The sequence below is a fragment of the Salvelinus alpinus genome, chromosome 10 (genome assembly GCF_045679555.1).
Source record: "Salvelinus alpinus chromosome 10, SLU_Salpinus.1, whole genome shotgun sequence".
Lineage (NCBI taxonomy): Eukaryota > Metazoa > Chordata > Actinopteri > Salmoniformes > Salmonidae > Salvelinus > Salvelinus alpinus.
The window spans coordinates 17,282,256-17,301,995 of NC_092095.1; the positions used below are offsets into that span (position 1 = coordinate 17,282,256).

The following is a 19,740-nucleotide window of genomic DNA, read 5'->3' on the forward strand; positions in this document are numbered from 1 at the left end:
CTACAAGCGCCCCCTCCCGGCCACTGAAGGGTGTGACGCGCTCTCTTAAAGGGGATGTCAGGAATACCGGAAATAACATTTAAGGTGGAACGGGGGAGATACAGGCGCACCATCTGGGCGTTCTGCAAGGGATCCATAGAGCCCGCGAGAGAGGTGGTGTCATGTCTTTTGCTATTTAGTGTTTTATACCCAAACACATTCAATGACATGTATAATACTGCCGTGTTTGAGTAGGCGGTGTGAATTAGCTGCTGGTGGATCTGAAACTATTCAAGCTTCAATCTTGGGTCTATAATTAACTGATAGGTGTCTGGATGGCAGCAGATCAGATGTTGTTGCATGAAGCTAAATGATGAACAGCAGTGATGCCCTATGACCCTCAAACTCAACTCTAGACCGCGAAGACAGTTCCACTGCATTTAAATGTAAAAAATCCTCTCTAAACAGGGATTGATTTAGACATGGGGCACCATGTGTGTGAAATTAATAATTAGGTAGAAGAGAAAGGCAGGAGGCTCCGGACCTCGTAGGGTAAGAGTTGAATACCCCTGCATCCTCTGTGGTTTATGCTCTGTGCATAAACCTAATCTCAACCACCATTTCCTTTTTACCTCTGTTGATTTTTATTTTACCTTTATTTAACTAGGCAAGTCAGTTAAGAACAAATTCTTATTTACAATGACGGCCTACCCCGGCCAAGCCCAAACCCGGACGACACTGGGTCAATTGTGCGCCGCTCTATGAGACTCCCAATCACGGCCGGTTGTGATACAGCCTGGAATCAAACCAGGGTCTGTAGTGACGCCTCTAGCACTGAGATGCAGTGCCTTAGACCGCTGCGCTACTCGGAGCCCTATAACCCACGGAGTCTACTTGGCCAGCCTATACGCTCCACTAAAACGGTCACATAGCCTATATTACAAATAGCTTCCATAAAATTCGAACAAAAAAAGAACTAGGCCCATTCCAAACAAATTCTCAGTAAAATATCTAAGAAAGAACTGTGTAGTAAGCATAGAAGCAGAGGATGAATGCCAACTCTGAATATTTATTAAACAATAGCTAAAAGGGGCCATGGGCTATGCATGGTAGGCCTCCACTTAGAAACAAAGTTATATCAAGAATTTAAAAGGGTTCTTCATCTGTCCCAATAGGAGAACCCGTTTTGATTCTAGGTATAACCCTTTTTACCTGGAACCAAAAGGGGTTCTAACTGGTACCAAAGGAGGTTCTCATATGGGGACAGCCGATGAACCATTTTGGAACCCTTTTTTCTAATGCGGCATTATAACCATTATATATAGGCGATCTGAACAGCGTGCTGCTGCTTTTATTTCTGTGACAACTCAATCTCACCTCAGACTTTTTACTCCGCTGCTCTGGGGTTGACTCTACCAGCCCCGTGTTCTCGCCAGCTAGATCAATGACTGCCTGTAGAGTTGGATTTTATTTTGGGTGCAATACATTTACAATAGTCAGTGAGCAAAACACTAGGCCTGGGCTATTTTTTTTTTTAATAAATGAAAAACGTTTGACAAAACTAAGGAATCAATTATACTTTATTTCTAAATAAACAACAAAAAATGTTCAAAACGATAACCATTTTGTGAACATTACCACGTAGTTGCGTTTCCTCATGTTCCTCATTGCTCTAAAACCAGAAAATGTATGTGATCCTATGAGATGCCACAATTTCTAGGTATAATTTAATCAAATAGTATCAAAAGGCCAAAGCATAATTAAATTCAATAGGCCTAATATTTGGTAAGATAATAGGCCTAAAACAACCGCATGGCTGTCAAACACCTTGGTAACCAACTCTGCTTAAATTAGCTACTTCCATGGAATTCCATTTAACATGGAATTTAACAACCATTTCAGACGGAATGAACTGTAATATTTAACTTTACACAAAAATATTAGTCTAGTTAAATAAATATATAAATAAAAAGCCCACCTTTCATAAACGAAAATGTTGAAAAAATCCGTAATCATTTACATGTTGAACATGACTCTAAACCAGGCTATTCAACTCTCACCCTACGAGGTCCGGAGCCTGCTGGCTTTCTGTTCTACCAGATAATTAATTGCACCCACCTGGTGTCCCAGGTATAAATCAGTCCCTGATTAGAGAGGAACAATGAAAAAACGCAGTGGAAATGGCTTCGAGGTCCATTGTTGAGTTTGATGGCCATAAACCATGCAATGTTTAGTCAAATACAAGAGAGAAAACTTAATCAAATGTTATTTGTCACATACACATGGTTAGCAGATGTTAATGCGAGTGTAGCGAAATGCTTGTGCTTCTAGTTCCGACAAGGGCTTGCTGTCTGCAGTGACTATGCTTGTGTAATTGACTGATGTCATGTGTGAATCTATTTTAGTCTCCTTTATGTAGCCTGCCTGTGCTGACTTAACGCTTTCCAAAGAAAGAAAAGACTCACTGGCACTACCTGGAAAAATAAAGGACATATTCAATGTACAAAGCCCAAAAGACAGTCAGTGAAAATAATGACCATGTACAAAGTACTCAGACCTCAGTTGAGCAGATAGTGCTTTATTGTATTGAAGCGAATGACAATGGAATGGAGTGTATTATAATTATCAGCATTATGTGTCAAACAATAAACATCATAGAACATGAGTTAACATTTCTCACAGGACACCAGCGGCAGACAGCAACACACACACACACAATGCTTTAGCAATGTGTAGCAAGGACTCTGGGTCACCATTACATACCTCACAATTTCCAAACAGTTAAAACCCCATAAACCTCACCATCTGTCTGTCCTCATATCTGTAATCATTAACACCTATCCGTGTGACACACACACACACACTTCATTCAGTCTTCCAGAATTCATACGTTAAAAAAATAAAACACTCAAACTGATACATTTACACCGTACAATATTTTCCAAGCTCATGTGTGGTCATTTTGAATGTAGATGGATGCACGTAGATGAGAAAAGTTTCTTTTCGCAAAATGTTGGGTTTAGTACGACCTTTACATAGAGGAGGTTGAAGGATCAGCCAACGATGGACAAAACCGGCCATCTACGTCCCAGTGGACTGGGGAACAGTGAAGAGGGTAGTCCATAGTAGGAGTCCAAGTCTGTGACATGGGAGCACCTTCTCTATGGATCCAGCCACCATCTTCTCAGAGCAAAAACACATCTCTTGTGGTTGAGGGCAGGGAGAGCTGGCCCGTGGGTGAGGGCAGGGAGAGCTGGCCCGTGGGTGAGGGCAGGGAGAGCTGGCCCGTGGGTGAGGGCAGGGAGAGCTGGCCCGTGGGTGAGGGCAGGGAGAGCTGGCCAGTGGGTGAGGGCAGGGAGAGCTGGTCCGTGGGTGAGGACAGGGAGAGCTGGCCCGTGGGTGAGGACAGGGAGAGCTGGTGGTGGAGCAGGTAGACATTTCCTCTTCACCACTGATCCTGGGTCAGCTGTTTTAGGTTAAGGTTAGGGCTTAGGATGAAGGTTAGGGAGCCGGCGTGCAGTGGTTAAGGATAGGGCTTAGGGAACATGGAGCAGGCGTGCAGTGATGATGCAGCAACATTAACATAAGATTGTGGACGGGGAGTCTAGACTGGATCTGTTCCCTAAACAGTGCACTATTTTTGACCAGAACCTGGCTAACCCTAACCCTAACCCTAAATGGGCTCTTGTCAAAATGATTTCACTGTTACAGGGAATAGGGTGCCATTTCATTCAGACGCATTCAAACTTCGGAGGAAGTCGTCAGCGGACAAGCACGACGAACACGATTACGACAGTCACACAAACCCCAACACAGCGGTCCCTACGGAGCAGCGGGGAACGCAGGGTTAAGATCAGCCCAGAGGCAGTCTCCACACCAAGAGGTAGACACACTGATCGGAGTTCAGATTTGCTGTACCACCCCCTCCTAATGGTGAAGGTTAGGATTTGGGGAAGGTGAGCGCCATCTGTGCCTAATGACTACGTTCTACCCGTAACCTCAGCCATTTTAGTTTTTATGTTTGAAAACTGAACTAGTCAAAATAATAATACATTGAAAACACCTACTACACAGGAAGGGAAAACGTTGAAAATAAAACCCTATTATTAAAATAACATTTTAACTTTGTAAAAAAAACAAAAAAGACAAATCATTTGTAATCATTTTGAAATCATTTGTAGTATAAAGGCACACCTCTTACACAGTGTATACGATGACAACACAGTTTAAAGCATGGTAAGGAGAGACTGATGGGGTTAAGACTAGGAGAGTTACAATGGATCTAAACAGCCAAGACACAGGAGGGAGAAACCGTGTTCCTGTAACATGTATTGGTTTTGTTTTTACAGTGCGTACAAGCATTGTACAAATTCAAGCAGTAGCATTCTTCATATAACACAACACTGTCATTAACTCAAACGGTGGTGCTTTAAAATACAATTATATTTCATGACTAAAATGCAACGGAAAAATATATGTGAATAGAATCTATGCATCTAACACAAACAAACCATAATATGGACGTTTTTTGCTTGGGTTAGAACAGTCGAGGAGAACGTCACTGGTTTAGTAGGTTACCCATCACAGGTACAACACCAGACAGATTCTTCTCACTTGGTACAAGTCAGAGCTATATAGAGATATCTCTGGAACAGGTATAATGATACTACGTTTCCCTTGTTAAAACCATTAAAACCACGTCACCCAGTCGTTTCCCTTGTTAAAACCACGTCACCCAGTCATTTCCCTTGTTAAAACCATGTCACCCAGTCGCTTCCCTTGTTAAAACCACGTCACCCAGTCATTTCCCTTGTTAAAACCATTAAAACCACGTCACCCAGTCATTTCCCTTGTTAAAACCACGTCACCCAGTCGTTTCCCTTGTTAAAACCACGACACCCAGTCGTTTCCCTTGTTAAAACCATTAAAACCACGTCACCCAGTCAGGATCGCATGCATAACATTTGGTTACTTTTAGTATCTGTGCAAAATATAAAAAATGTACCACCTCAATTCAAACCCGGCCAAATTCAATCTGAGATAAAACAACCTTTCAACAACAACGACACAACAAAAGTCTGAATAACAGGCAGACAAGGTTAAAAGGAGAGGCTGACAGGTTGGCATGACGTCACCACTTAAATAACAAAAGTAGATTTTCCTACAACCCAGCCCCTTCCTTTCCTCTCATGAAACACTGACACACAGCCGACTCAGGCATGAACCTTGTATAGAGATCTTTGACTGTCTCAGGGCTCTCCATCTCAGTCCTGGAACGCTAATAGTCGTGAAGGCTTTTGTTCCAGCCCTGCTGTAACACCTAATTCAAATAACTAATCAAGGTCTTTTGTCTGGACCACAATAAGCTGAATCAGGTATGTTAGTGCTGGACAGGAGTAAAGCCTGCATACCCAGTACTCCTCCATGGCCGGGGTTGGAGACCCCTGACACAGACAGATGTGGGTAAGACTCTGGTTCAGGCTGGTTCGATACCAGAAGTAAACACTAGGCCGTCTGTATCTGTCCTGAATGCACCCCTACGCACTACACTCAGGCCTTGTCCCAAACCCACCTCTAGTCCCTCCTACAGCCTAGCCACTACTCGTCTAGACACTTTCCCTAGTCCCTCCTACACCCCTATCAGACATTTTGGGGCTGAGTTAGATGGCTCCAAACAGTGCTTTTGTTGTGGTGCATGTAACAGAACGAGACATCATGTCTCTAACATAAAAGTGCAACAATTTGTTTAAGGTGCTGATGGCAATTCAGGTTCAAAGGTCCATGAGGTATCATACCATCGCCCTGCCCTGTCCCACAGGAAGTCAGACACACCAACTTCCTAATACCCTTTCCTGGTACCCCGCCAGAATGACATAAACCCGATCAGTCAATGATGTCGTAAATCTCTAAAGCCTAATGGAACTGAATGAAACTGTCGGACCTCGTGTCATTTCTGGTCTCCTCTCTGGCCGTCCTTCCAGGTACCCTGCTATTCTCCTCTCTTCATCCTCGCCATTCTTAACTTGTACTCAGCCAGCGCGCTCACTACCACACACACTGCACTACCACACACACACACACAGACACTGCACTACTGACCAGCTCCCAGTCTGACTAGACGCAGCTTATCCTAACGTCTCTTGTATATGGAGGGAGTGATGGATGAAGGGACAGATAGGAAGGTGGCTTGGGCAGGGCTAAATGGCAATTGGATGGTCTGGCCTATTGGAATAATACTTCCTACTTCCTGAAGACGAGTGAATGGTTTGGACTAGCCTCAAGGTGCACTTCCTGTTTACTTCTACCTGTACTATTTACTCAGAGAGTGACCTCACTATTGCTATCCAATCACTGAGCCCCGTTCTTCCTCATTCTAACCCCACCCCCTCCCAAAGGGGAATACAGAAAAACAAACAATTCAGGGTGAGGACGTGGTGTAAAAAAAACTAGATTCCCAAAGTACACAAAACAAACAAATAGAAAAGTACTGACTAGAACACCCCGTAACAGAGATCAAGTCAACAGATAAGATACACTTATTCTCCTATCACACCTTATGGTCCCGCGTAACAGAGATCAAGTCAACAGAGAAGATGAATGTAAACAAATGATGGTTTTAGCTGCAGAGGGACACCCCTGCTAAAGGAGAAATGGAGAGAGATAAAAACCACCTCCACTCTCAGCCAGCCCCCCCCTACTCCCGGGGGCTATGAGAGAATAGTGGTGATGAAGTCGTAGAACCTCTTGGAGTACTGCTCTGGGTTCACCGTGGAGATCTCCGCTCCCGCCTGCAGGGGGAGACACATGGTGGAGGAGTCAGTCAAGGGAAGAAACACAATCACACAAAAATCACACCAAACGAGGTGCAGCCTCACTCACTCAACTCACTCAACTCACTCACTCCGTGTTTGACGGTCTTGGCAGCGTGAGCGGCCTTCTTCTTGGCATCGTAATGTTGCAGAATATCAATGACCGCCATGAAGTACACCTCCTTCCTAGGAGCACCTGAACACACAGACATACAGGATTATCCCTGCACCTCCTTCCTAGGAGCACCTGAACACACAGACACACAGGATTAGCCCTGCACCTCCTTCCTAGGAGCACCTGAACACACAGACACACAGGATTATCCCTGCACCTCCTTCCTAGGAGCACCTGAACACACAGACACAGGATTATCCCTGCACCTCCTTCCTAGGAGCACCTGAACACACAGACACACAGGATTATCCCTGCACCTCCTTCCTAGGAGCACCTGAACACACAGACACACAGGATTATCCCTGCACCTCCTTCCTAGGAGCACCTGAACACAGACACACAGGATTATCCCTGCACCTCCTTCCTAGGAGCACCTGAACACACAGACACACAGGATTATCCCTGCACCTCCTTCCTAGGAGCACCTGAACACACAGACACACAGGATTATCCCTGCACCTCCTTCCTAGGAGCACCTGAACACACAGACACACAGGATTATCCCTGCACCTCCTTCCTAGGAGCACCTGAACACAGACACACAGGATTATCCCTGCACCTCCTTCCTAGGAGCACACAGACACACAGGATTATCCCTGCACCTACTGCCTAGAAACACCTGAACACACAGGATTATCCCTGCACCTACTTCCTAGGAACACACAGGATTATCCCTGCACCTCCTTCCTAGGAGCACCTGAACACAGACACACAGGATTATCCCTGCACCTATTTCCTAGGAGCACCTGAACACACAGGATTATCCCTAGATCTGTAATGACATAACACAAGGGATACCGGAGAGCTACAAGGACTGTCATCTATACTGTTTATCCCGTAATGCTGCAGAATATCAATGACCGCCATGAAGTACACCTCCTTCCTAGGAGCACCTGAACACACAGACACACAGGATTATCTAGTTGGTATTTCTCACCATCTCCTGAACCCCTCCCACTCCACTCACCGTTGTTGCTCTTGATGGCATAGACGTCTATGGTGGGGTCAAACTCCCCGGGGGACAGGGGCTTGGTGCTGTCCAGGGTGTTACTGGGGGAGTCAGGGGGAGTGCCAATCCCTCCGTCACTCTCCCCCTCATCGTCCCCCTCGTTGTCCTCACTCTCCACCTCCTCCTGCTCAGCCCGCTCCACGTCATGGATCCCCACCAGCAGACTGTAGTCCATCAGCTTCAACTGGGCCAGGAACTGGAGAGAGGGAGGGAGAGAGAAGAACATTTGTTGAGGGAGACCGGATTAATCCAGACCCAATTATTAACTCACCACACACACACACACACCTCCACGTCTTTACGTAGCTTCTCCAGGAACATCTTCTTGTTGTCGTCGTCGATGCAGATCTTCTGTCCATCATTGACGAAGTCGTTGTCCTTGTAGGTGGGCAGCTCCTTGGCCTGATGCCCCACACAGAAACACAGTCAGGACAGCAGAGGACACACCTGGACTCTACAGCTATTCACACTAATAAGAAAAAGTACCAGGATTTACACTCTTTAAAATGACCCTCTGACTTATTGAATAAATTGATATGAATCCTGTTTTTCTGTGACACCCTCATAGCAGCAGTTTGAAACAGACAGTGGGAGCTCTATGGGGCTTGTGAGTTTCCATTGGGCCATCTGGCTGCAGTACCATGTGTGACCTGGGGTCTGTGCGAGGGCGCTTGTGTGTAATGTGAGTCAGGAGGGGGCATTATTCTGTGGTACTGAGGAAGGAGTGAGCAGAAAATGAGGTCACAGCAGCAGCTCAGGGAGCTGACAGAAGCAATTCTACAGCAGCACCAGGAAATGAGCCACACACACTGAGCCAAGATCTAACACACAGAAATGGATACACACATAGAATAGTCACAGATGGACACAAATACACACACAGCAACAAACACACAGACCACAAACAATGCTGCCAAGGCCGAGGCTCCCTTGCACACTCAAATGGGTGAACGTTGTAATAATGTGGAGTCAGAAGGAAGAGACACTAGTACCAGCTACAGATATCATCCTGAAAACAATATCCATTCCATATATCCATCCACCCATTCTGTCCATGCATCCTTAATCTCTCCCATCTTCCTGATCAACCCTCTAATAGGGCAATTATCAGTTCAGGTCAGTACAGACAAGCCCATACAAGCAGTATAACACGTACTGCACGTAATGGTTCACAGGTAGGACATGGTAGAGAAGCAGAACAGATGAAGTAGGATGCAAACAGCCAAGAAAGAGAGAGGGGGGGTAGAGAGAGAGAGAGGGGTGGAGAGAGAGAGGGGGTAGAGAGAGAAAGAGAGGGGGTAGAGAGAGAGAGAGGGGGTAGAGAGAGAAAGAGAGGGGGTAGAGAGAGAAAGAGAGGGGGTAGAGAGAGTGAGAGAGAAAGAGAGGTCAGAGAAAGAGAGAGACAGAGATAGATTATTGGCCCAGTGCACAAGGTCTTCAGTCAGGTGACCGGAGTCAGTTTTGGAATGGCATTATCATATAACTACAGGAAGTTTGTGACACATCGGATGTGACTGACGTCGCTCGACAGTGAATCCGCCTCAGCTTGGGGAGAGAGAGAACAGGAGAACTGCACCAGATCACCAACTGGAGTATCACAAAATACACAGCACAACCTCCAGGTAAATAAAACCAGCCAGCTGTGGGTACGATTCCCATGGGGGAAAATGGATGCACTCACTACTGTAAGTCACTCTGGATAAGAGTGTCTGCTAAATGACTACTGGAGTGTGATTAGTAGTGATTAGTAGTCAGGAAGGAGAGGCCTGGTGGTGCTCTGGTCTGGGCATGCTCAGACAACAGCTGTCCAAACCAGCCTCTCAGCAGGTCAATACTGAAGGGTCATCCGTGTCAGCTGCGCACAGACCGAACGGTCATCCGTGTCAGCTGCGCACAGACCGAACGGTCATCCGTGTCAGCTACGCACAGACTATTTTACCTTTATTTAACTAGGCAAGTCAGTTAAGAACAAATTCTTATTTACAATGACGGCCTAGGAACAGTGGGTTAACTGCCTTTCTCAGGGGCCTAATGACAGATTTTTACCTTGTCAGCTCGGGGATTCCATCCAGCAACCTTTCGGTTACTGGCCCAACGCTCTAACCACTAGGCTACCTGCCGCCCCAAAATATACTGTCATAAGTGTGTGTTTATGAGAGGAATGGGAAGTGAAAGCGATTGGTTGAGAGTCAATAGCAATAAAGGAAAAGGGCAGCAGTATGAAAACCAGGTCCATCCTGCTCTTTACTAGGAACCCTGGAGCCGTCTTTACATGAATCTGAAGAAAGCTATGAAAATAAAATGATACGATTGATCTGATATATTGAGTATGACTGGCCTTGGTTCTACAATACGATTGAGTAGAGACAGAGAGAGCGCGAGAGAGAGACAGAGAGAGCGCGAGAGAGCGACAGAGAGAGTGCGAGAGAGCGACAGAGAGAGCGCGAGAGAGCGACAGAGAGAGCGCGAGAGAGCGACAGAGAGAGCGCGAGAGAGCGACAGAGAGAGCGACAGAGAGAGCGCGAGAGAGCGCGAGAGAGCGACAGAGAGAGCGACAGAGACAGAGAGCGCGACAGAGACAGAGAGCGCGACAGAGACAGAGAGCGCGACAGAGACAGAGAGCGCGACAGAGACAGAGAGCGCGACAGAGACAGAGAGCGCGACAGACAGAGAGCGCGACAGAGACAGAGAGCGCGACAGACAGAGAGCGCGACAGACAGAGAGCGCGACAGACAGAGAGCGCGACAGACAGAGAGCGCGACAGACAGAGAGCGCGACAGACAGAGAGCGCGACAGACAGAGAGCGCGACAGACAGAGAGCGCGACAGACAGAGAGCGCGACAGACAGAGAGCGCGAGAAAGAGAGAGCGCGAGAAAGAGCGAGCGACAGACAGAGAGAGCGACAGAGAGAGAGCGAGCGACAGACAGACAGAGCGAGCGAGCGAGCGACAGACAGACAGACAGAGCGAGCGAGCGACAGACAGAGCGAGCGAGCGAGCGACAGACAGAGCGAGCGAGCGAGCGAGCGACAGACAGAGCGAGCGAGCGACAGACAGAGCGAGCGAGCGACAGACCGAGCGAGCGACAGAGCGAGCGAGCGACAGACAGAGCGAGCGAGCGACAGACAGAGCGAGCGAGCGAGCGACAGACAGACAGACAGAGCGAGCGAGCGAGCGACAGACAGACAGACAGACAGAGCGAGCGAGCGAGCGACAGACAGACAGACAGACAGAGCGAGCGAGCGAGCGACAGACAGACAGAGCGAGCGAGCGAGCGAGCGAGCGACAGACAGACAGACAGAGCGACAGACAGAGCGAGCGACAGACAGAGCGAGCGAGCGACAGACAGAGCGAGCGAGCGAGCGAGCGACAGACAGAGCGAGCGAGCGAGCGAGCGACAGAAAGACAGACAGACAGAGCGAGCGAGCGAGCGACAGACAGACAGAGCGACAGACAGAGCGAGCGAGCGACAGACAGACAGACAGACAGACAGACAGACAGAGCGCGCGAGACAGACAGAGCGCGCGAGACAGACAGAGCGCGCGAGACAGACAGAGCGCGCGAGACAGACAGAGCGCGCGAGACAGAGAGAGCGCGCGAGACAGAGAGAGCGCGCGAGACAGAGAGAGCGCGCGAGACAGAGAGAGCGCGCGAGACAGAGAGAGCGCGCGAGACAGAGAGAGCGCGCGAGACAGAGAGAGCGCGCGAGACAGAGAGAGCGCGCGAGACAGAGAGAGCGCGCGAGACAGAGAGAGCGCGCGAGACAGAGAGAGCGCGCGAGACAGAGAGAGCGCGCGAGACAGAGAGAGCGCGCGAGACAGAGAGAGCGCGCGACAGAGAGCGCGCGACAGAGAGCGCGCGAGACAGAGAGAGCGCGCGAGACAGAGAGAGCGCGCGAGACAGAGAGAGCGCGCGAGACAGAGAGAGCGCGCGAGACAGAGAGAGCGCGCGAGACAGAGAGAGCGCGCGAGACAGAGAGAGCGCGCGAGACAGAGAGAGCGCGCGAGACAGAGAGAGCGCGCGAGACAGAGAGAGCGCGCGAGACAGAGAGAGCGCGCGAGACAGAGAGAGCGCGCGAGACAGAGAGAGCGCGCGAGACAGAGAGAGCGCGCGAGACAGAGAGAGCGCGCGAGACAGAGAGAGCGCGCGAGACAGAGAGAGCGCGCGAGACAGAGAGAGCGCGCGAGACAGAGAGAGCGCGCGAGACAGAGAGAGCGCGCGAGACAGAGAGAGCGCGCGAGACAGAGAGCGCGCGAGACAGAGAGAGCGCGCGAGACAGAGAGAGCGCGCGAGACAGAGAGAGCGCGCGAGACAGAGAGAGCGCGCGAGACAGAGAGCGCGCGAGACAGAGAGAGCGCGCGAGACAGAGAGAGCGCGCGAGACAGAGAGAGCGCGCGAGACAGAGAGAGCGCGCGAGACAGAGAGAGCGCGCGAGACAGAGAGAGCGCACGAGACAGAGAGAGCGCACGAGACAGAGAGAGCGCACGAGACAGAGAGAGCGCACGAGACAGAGAGAGCGCACGAGACAGAGAGAGCGCACGAGACAGAGAGAGCGCACGAGACAGAGAGAGCGCACGAGACAGAGAGAGCGCACGAGACAGAGAGAGCGCACGAGACAGAGAGAGCGCACGAGACAGAGAGAGCGCACGAGACAGAGAGAGCGCACGAGACAGAGAGAGCGCACGAGACAGAGAGAGCGCACGAGAGACAGAGAGAGCGCACGAGAGACAGAGAGAGCGCACGAGAGACAGAGAGAGCGCACGAGAGACAGAGAGAGCGCACGAGAGACAGAGAGAGCGCACGAGAGACAGAGAGAGCGCACGAGAGACAGAGAGAGCGCACGAGAGACAGAGAGACAGACAGATATAGAGCGATATATATATAGAGAGAGATATAGATATAGAGAGATACAGTTGAAGTCAGAAGTTTACATACACTTTAGCCAAATACATTTAAACTCAGTTTTTCACAATTCCTGACATTTAATCCTAGTAAATATTCCCTGTCTTAGTTCGGATCACCACTTTATTTTAAGAATGTGAAATGTCAAAATAATAGTAGAAAGAATGATTTATTTCAGCTTTTATTTCTTTCATCACATTCCCTGTGGGTCAGAAGTTTATATACACTCAATTAGTATTTGGTAGCATTGCCTTTAAATTCTTTAACTTGGGTCAAACATGTTGGGCAGCCTTCCACAAGCTTCCCACAATAAGTTGGGTGCATTTTGGCCCATTCGTCCTGACAGAGCTGGTGTAACAGTCAGGTTTGTAGGCCTCCTTGCTCGCACAGGCTTTTTCAGTTCTGCCCACACATTTTCTATGGGATTGAGGTCAGGGCTTTGTGATGGCCACTCCAATACCTTGACTCTGTTGTCCTTAAGCCATTTGGCCACAACTTAGTAAGTATGCTTGGGGTCATTGTCCATTTGGAAGACCCATTTGCGACCAAGCTTTAACTTCCTGACTGATGTCTTGAGATGTTGCTTCAATATATCCACATAATTTTCCAACCTCATGATGCCATCTATTTTGTGCTTCACAGTTGGGATGGTGTTCTTCGGCTTGCAAGTCTCCCCCTTTTTCCTCCAAACATAACGATGGTCATTATGGCCAAACAGTTCTATTTTTGTTTCATCAGACCAGAGGACATTTCTCCAAAAAGTACGATCGTTGTCCCCATGTAGTCTGGCTTTTTTTAATGGTGGTTTTGGAGCAGTGGCTTCTTCCTTGCTGAGCGGCCTTTCAGGTTATGTCGATATAGTACTCGTTTTACTGTGGATATAGATACTTTTGTACCTGTTTCCTCCAGCATCTTCACAAGGTCCTTTGCTGTTGTTCTGGGATTGATTTGCACTTTTCGCACCAAAGTACGTTCATCTCTAGGAGACAGAACGAGTCTCCTTCCTGAGCGGTATGACGGCTGCGTGGTCCCATGGTGTTTATACTTGCATACTATTGTTTGTACAGATGAACGTGGTACCTTCAGGCGTTTGATGAACCAAGGATGAACCAGACTTGTGGAGGTCTTGGCTGATTTCTTTTGATTTTCCCATGATGTCAAGCAAAGAGGCACTGAGTTTGAAGGTAGGCCTTGAAATACATCCACAGGTCACCTCCAATTGACTAAAATTGTCAATTAGCCTATCAGAAGCTTCTAAAGCCATGACATCATTTTCTGGAATTTTCCAAGCTGTTTAAAGGCACAGTCAACTTACTGTATGTAAACTTCTGACCCACTGGAATTGTGATACAGTGAATTATAAGTGAAATAATCTGTCTGTAAACAACTATTGGAAAAATGACTTGTGTCATGCACAAAGTAGATGTCCTAACTGACTTGCCAAAACTATAGTTTGTTAACAAGAAATTTGTGGAGTTGTTGAAAAACAAGTTTTAATGACACCAACCTAAGTGTATGTAAACTTCCGACTTCAACTGTATATAGATATAGTTAGATATAGCATGCCTGGCCTTGTTCCTTACGTCTCTTACGTGTTTCATGGCGCAGTAAAAGCGCGTGGCGATCCGCAGCGTTTGCAGCCTTTGCTGAACGTTAGATTTGGGCCGCGGAGGCGCATCCTCAGGAGGGCGTGGCTGCTGGAAGAGGGGAGCGAGGGGGGGATGGAGGAGGAGGAGAGAGCCGGGGAAAGGAAGGAAGGAAGTTGAAAGGAAAGTGTTTAAGAAATACAAACTGTATTAGTTTAGTTTAAAGCGCGGCAAGGAGAGAGAGCTTCTGAAAGAGTGTACAGCCTGGCAAGTGCTGCTCGAAAAGCCGAGGTCGCAGGTTCAATTCCCACAGGGATCACATACAATCTAAATTGTATTCTGTCACTGAACCGCAAGTGGCTTTGGATCAAAGCGTCTGCTAAGTGGAATATATTTGAAGTGACATCATGTCTCAACATTCTAGCTCGAATGGCAGAGTATTCAACACATGAAGCTATGTCAATCAAATCTGTCAAATAAAAACCCAGGTTGGATGTGAGGACAGCAGGACGTGAGTCCACAGCACGGTGAGGTTGGCCAGGGTGTTGGAGAAACAAGCCTGGAGATGCAGGAGCATGCAGAAAACATGCATGAGAAGGGGCATGCAGCCAGCCAAGAGCGCTTGTTGTTTTTGTGTGAAACACCACACACACCGTACCGCCGTTACACACACACATTACGCCAGCTAACAGACACCAGCTCCACCGTACCTTCCTTCACCCCTCCAGTATTTCTGAATACACAGCACGGATACATCTGTCACAACTTAGACTGGAATTACACAACCTAACCTCAGAATGTAGAAAATGTGTGTTTCTAAAGCCAGTCTGAACATGAGCGTGAACATACACACACACGTGACCCCACTCAACATACATATACTCAGCACACACGCGCGCGCAGGCGACACCCCCACTCAGCGCGGGCGCCACCCCCACTCAGCGCGGGCGACACCCCCACTCAGCGCGGGCGACACCCCCACTCAGCGCGGGCGACACCCCCACTCAGCGCGGGCGACACCCCCACTCAGCGCGGGCGACACCCCCACTCAGCGCGGGCGCGACACAAATACATTTCAATCCATTATTTTTTTTAAATGTATTTCCCATATATGTCTGGGCACACCTACTCATTCAAGGGGTTTCTTTATTTGTTTGTTCTGCATTGTGGAGTAGGGGTGAAGACAACAAACCTGTGAAATAACACACATGGAATCATGTGGTGGCCAAAAGAGTGTTACATATCAAAATATCTTTCATGTTTTGGGTTCTTCGGAGTGGCCGCCCTTTGCCTTGGTGACAGCTTTGCACGCTCTTGGCATTCTCTCAACCGTTGAGTGTGGCGCGACCACCACACACACACACACACACACACACACACACACACACACACACACGACTTCACTCAATGTGAGAAGGTGTTTAATGTAATGGAGCCGTGATGGTGGCTGGCCATAGCATGCTGTTTACAGATTGATGTTCACGCGTGTGTGTTTGTGTACATTATATGTCAAACTGTTAGGACAAACCAGTGCATAACGTGAAGGCCTGGGTAAAAGCAGCAGCAGGTTATTGTGGTCGTAGTTGCTGAACAAGTCCTTCCACATCATGGCTAGTGTTAGCGCTGATCTGGCAGCAGTAATCATCGGCTTCTCCATGTAACTCTGCTCTCTTCCTCAGAGCCCTGCTGCTGTTACACCCGGCCCAGATTCTACTGTCGCCAGGGGAGTCTTTCACACACCTACCTACCTCTAACAGAAAAACACACCTCTCTCTCTCTCCACCACACACACAGAGTCCAAATGCAGTATGCTGCAAAGTTCACAGTCTCACACGCCAGTTCACATCACACTCAGGTGACACTCAGAATCCTTTCCACACTGCAGGTTAAGTTCCTGCCGACAGGAAAGGTTGCAGCATCACAAAGCCTGTGGTCTGCTTGTACAACTACCATTGGCTGAATCAGAGCCATGTCCTTCAAATGTATGACTATGGGCTGATTCATTCATTCACTCCCACTCAGAGAAAGTCTGCTCTCATTACCAGAAAACCACCTCATACAACAAACAGCATCTGATCAAATAATCCAGCAATGTAAACACACACACACACACACACACACACACACACACACACACACACACACACCAAGCAGGGTATGCAATGGTACTGCTGTGGCAGTAGTAAAGTGATGGAGCAAACTGAACTGAAGACACAGAGCATGCAACAGTATGGGGGAGTGTAACGGGCAGGTGGGGGGGGGGGTGTAACGGGCAGGTTGGGGGAGGGGTGTAATGGGCAGGTACAGGGGGAGTGTAACGGGCAGGTGGGGGGGTGTAACGGGCAGGTTGGGGGTGGTGGGGTGTAACGGGCAGGTAGCAGGTGTAACGGGCAGGTAGCGGGGGAGTGTAACGGGCAGGTGGGGGGGGTGTGTAACGGTCTTAACAGAAAAGGGTAGATGGTTTGAATACCCCCATGTAGTTAAAGACAGAATGGCAGGTCAGGTAGGTAATGGACAGAAGCGGTGTTGGTTTAAATCACCAGGTCTGAACACACAGCTCCCTCCCTCCACATGGTTGTATAGGACAGGGAGTGGCCAGGAATCAGAATCCATACTCAGTGTCTATATAAATACATTAAACACACCATGTATAGGTCCAGAGCTGGTTGTGTGTGTGTGAATGACTGTACCTTCTCCTTGTCGCTGGCCTCCCTGGCCACAGTGGAGCCCTGACAGACAGAAAGATGGCAGGCATTTTATTATTGATTTCCTTTTGTAAGCCTGTAACCCCTCCCTCCACCCCTCCTTCCTTCCCTCCCTCCACCTACCTTCAGATCATATTTTTTGTAGACGGGGAGGCGGTGGGAGAAGATGTTCCTGGTGACGATCATGTAGGTCTCGTCTCCGTCCACCGTGAGGCGATACATCCCCAGGAACTGAGGCAGCAGCGTGTTGCCATGACACTCCACTATGAACTAGGAGGGGGGGGGGAAACTCACTTTGGTACTTCTATAGGCTTGTGTGTGTGTGTGTGTGTGCGCCTCTACCTGGTGGTACTTCTTGAGGATGTTGTGTGTGTGTGTGTGTGTGTGTGTGCACCTCTACCTGGTGGTACTTCTTGAGGATGTTGTGCATCTCAGCCACATCCTCGCTGGTGATGGTTTTGATGACGTAGTGTTTGTCGTAGGTGGTGTGAAAGCGAGCGCCAGTCCGACCCTGAGCATCACTGTTCAACGGAGCCGCACGGGTCAGGGAGTTCTACAGGAAGAGAAGAGTCAATCACTCATTTCTAGAAACATATGAAACAGTGTTTGAATCTACAGAGAATGAGAGAGGAAAGAGAGAGAGAGAGGAAAGAGAGAGAGAGAGGAAAGAGAGAGAGAGAGGAAAGAGAGAGAGAGAGGAAAGAGAGAGAGGAAAGAGAGAGAGAGAGGAAAGAGAGAGAGAGAGAGAGAGGAAAGAGAGAGAGAGAGGAAAGAGAGAGAGAGAGGAGAGAGAGAGAGAGGAAAGAGAGAGAGGAAAGAGAGAGGAAAGAGAGAATGAGAGAATGAGCGAGAGAATGAGCGAGAGAATGAGCGAGAGAAGCGAGAGAATGAGAGAATGAGCGAGAGAATGAGAGAGAGAATGAGCGAGAGAATGAGAGAATGAGCGAGAGAATGAGAGAATGAGCGAGAGAATGAGAGAATGAGCGAGAGAATGAGAGAATGAGCGAGAGAATGAGAGAATGAGCGAGAGAATGAGCGAATGAGCGAGAGAATGAGCGAATGAGCGAGAGAATGAGCGAATGAGCGAGAGAGCGAGAGAATGAGCGAGAGAGCGAGAGAATGAGCGAGAGAGCGAGAGCGAGAGAGCGAGAGCGAGAGAGAGAATGAGCGAGAGAGAGAATGAGCGAGAGAGAGAATGAGCGAGAGAGAGAATGAGCGAGAGAGAGAATGAGCGAGAGAGAGAATGAGCGAGAGAGAGAATGAGCGAGAGAGAGAATGAGCGAGAGAGAGAATGAGCGAGAGAGCGAATGAGCGAGAGAAAGCGAGAGCGAATGAGCGAGAGAAAGCGAGAGCGAATGAGCGAGAGAAAGCGAGAGCGAATGAGCGAGAGAAAGCGAGAGCGAATGAGCGAGAGAAAGCGAGAGCGAATGAGCGAGAGAAAGCGAGAGCGAATGAGCGAGAGAAAGCGAGAGCGAATGAGCGAGAGAAAGCGAGAGCGAATGAGCGAGAGAAAGCGAGAGCGAATGAGCGAGAGAAAGCGAGAGCGAATGAGCGAGAGAAAGCGAGAGCGAATGAGCGAGAGAAAGCGAGAGCGACAGAGCGAGAGAATGAGCGAGAGAAAGCGAGAGCGACAGAGCGAGAGAATGAGCGAGAGAAAGCGAATGAGCGAGAGAGCGAGCGAGCGAGTGAGCGAGAGAAAGAGACAGACAGAAAGAGAGAGGGAGAGACAGACAGAAAGAGAGAGGAGGTGGACTGTGTGAGTATCAGAGACAGCTGAAGTCAGGTAGGCCTCCAATCCCTCTACTGCACCCTCCAATTGCCCAGCCCTACACCGGCGCCACCGTGTGTGACGACAAACACCTCTCCTTCCCCTGAGGTTGTGGCCCCCCTGCCCCCCCCCTGCCCCTGGCACACAGCTGATGCCCTCCAGAACCACCCCACCCTTCCTAGCCCCCTCCATGTCTGGTTGTCTTTCCACCTCCACTGAAATATAAACATGACACAGAGACAGCTGCAGAGGACCAGAACCAATGACCTATCATGCCAACACAGAACACAGCGAGAGAGACAGAAACCGAGAGAGAGAAACAAGACAGAAAGGAGAGAAAGTTGTTGATAAGATATGAAAGAAAGGGCAAGATTTGGGAGAAAAACAGAGTGGGAGAGGGAGTGAGATGTTCACTCTGTGTGTACCTGGAAATCTTGGTCATCGATGACAAACCTCTCTCTGAGGTTACGGAACACCAGAGGACAGTACTCCTTAAACTTGAAATGGCTCGGCATGTTCTCCCTGCACACACATACATTTAACATTAGATAGCATTTACCTTAGGACCAGGAGTTCCCAAACTGGTGTGGCCCTCGACCCCAACATGTAAAAAAAAAAGTTATGTAATCAACAGCCAATGTTTAGACTATGACAGTCTATTACAAATCAGTCTGAAGGAAGTGAAATCAGAAAGGTATTTTGTATGATCTTCTGTTTAGAGAAGAACATCATGGATTGTTATTTTCCCCTCCGCCTGATATAGTGCCTGGTCTCGTGGTCATTGTAGAGGGAAACAGACATACGTGTT

The 19,740-nt window shown here is 48.7% G+C and overlaps 1 protein-coding gene across 8 annotated transcripts in view; it reads right to left on the bottom strand.

The window, feature by feature from the left end:
• Positions 1-2,530: 2,530 nt before the first annotated feature.
• The window catches only part of LOC139531564 (phosphatidylinositol 5-phosphate 4-kinase type-2 alpha-like), a 35,499-nt gene continuing 18,289 nt past the window's right edge, over positions 2,531-19,740 (bottom strand). The window contains exons 3-11 of one of the 8 annotated variants that reach the window (XM_071328127.1): positions 19,358-19,454; positions 17,565-17,717; positions 17,288-17,434; positions 17,150-17,188; positions 14,466-14,570; positions 8,261-8,374; positions 7,931-8,168; positions 6,868-6,984; positions 2,531-6,767 (exon numbers count right to left, since the gene is read on the bottom strand). In XM_071328127.1, coding sequence (XP_071184228.1) covers positions 6,619-6,767; positions 6,868-6,984; positions 7,931-8,168; positions 8,261-8,374; positions 14,466-14,570; positions 17,150-17,188; positions 17,288-17,434; positions 17,565-17,717; positions 19,358-19,454 — 1,159 coding nt within the window. In that variant the 3' untranslated portion in view covers positions 2,531-6,618. Of the gene's footprint in view, positions 6,768-6,867; positions 6,985-7,677; positions 7,857-7,930; positions 8,169-8,260; positions 8,375-14,456; positions 14,571-17,149; positions 17,189-17,287; positions 17,435-17,564; positions 17,718-19,357; positions 19,455-19,740 lie in introns of those variants that run through there. The other 7 variants (XM_071328126.1, XM_071328125.1, XM_071328129.1 and 4 more) reach the window with 7 other exon arrangements.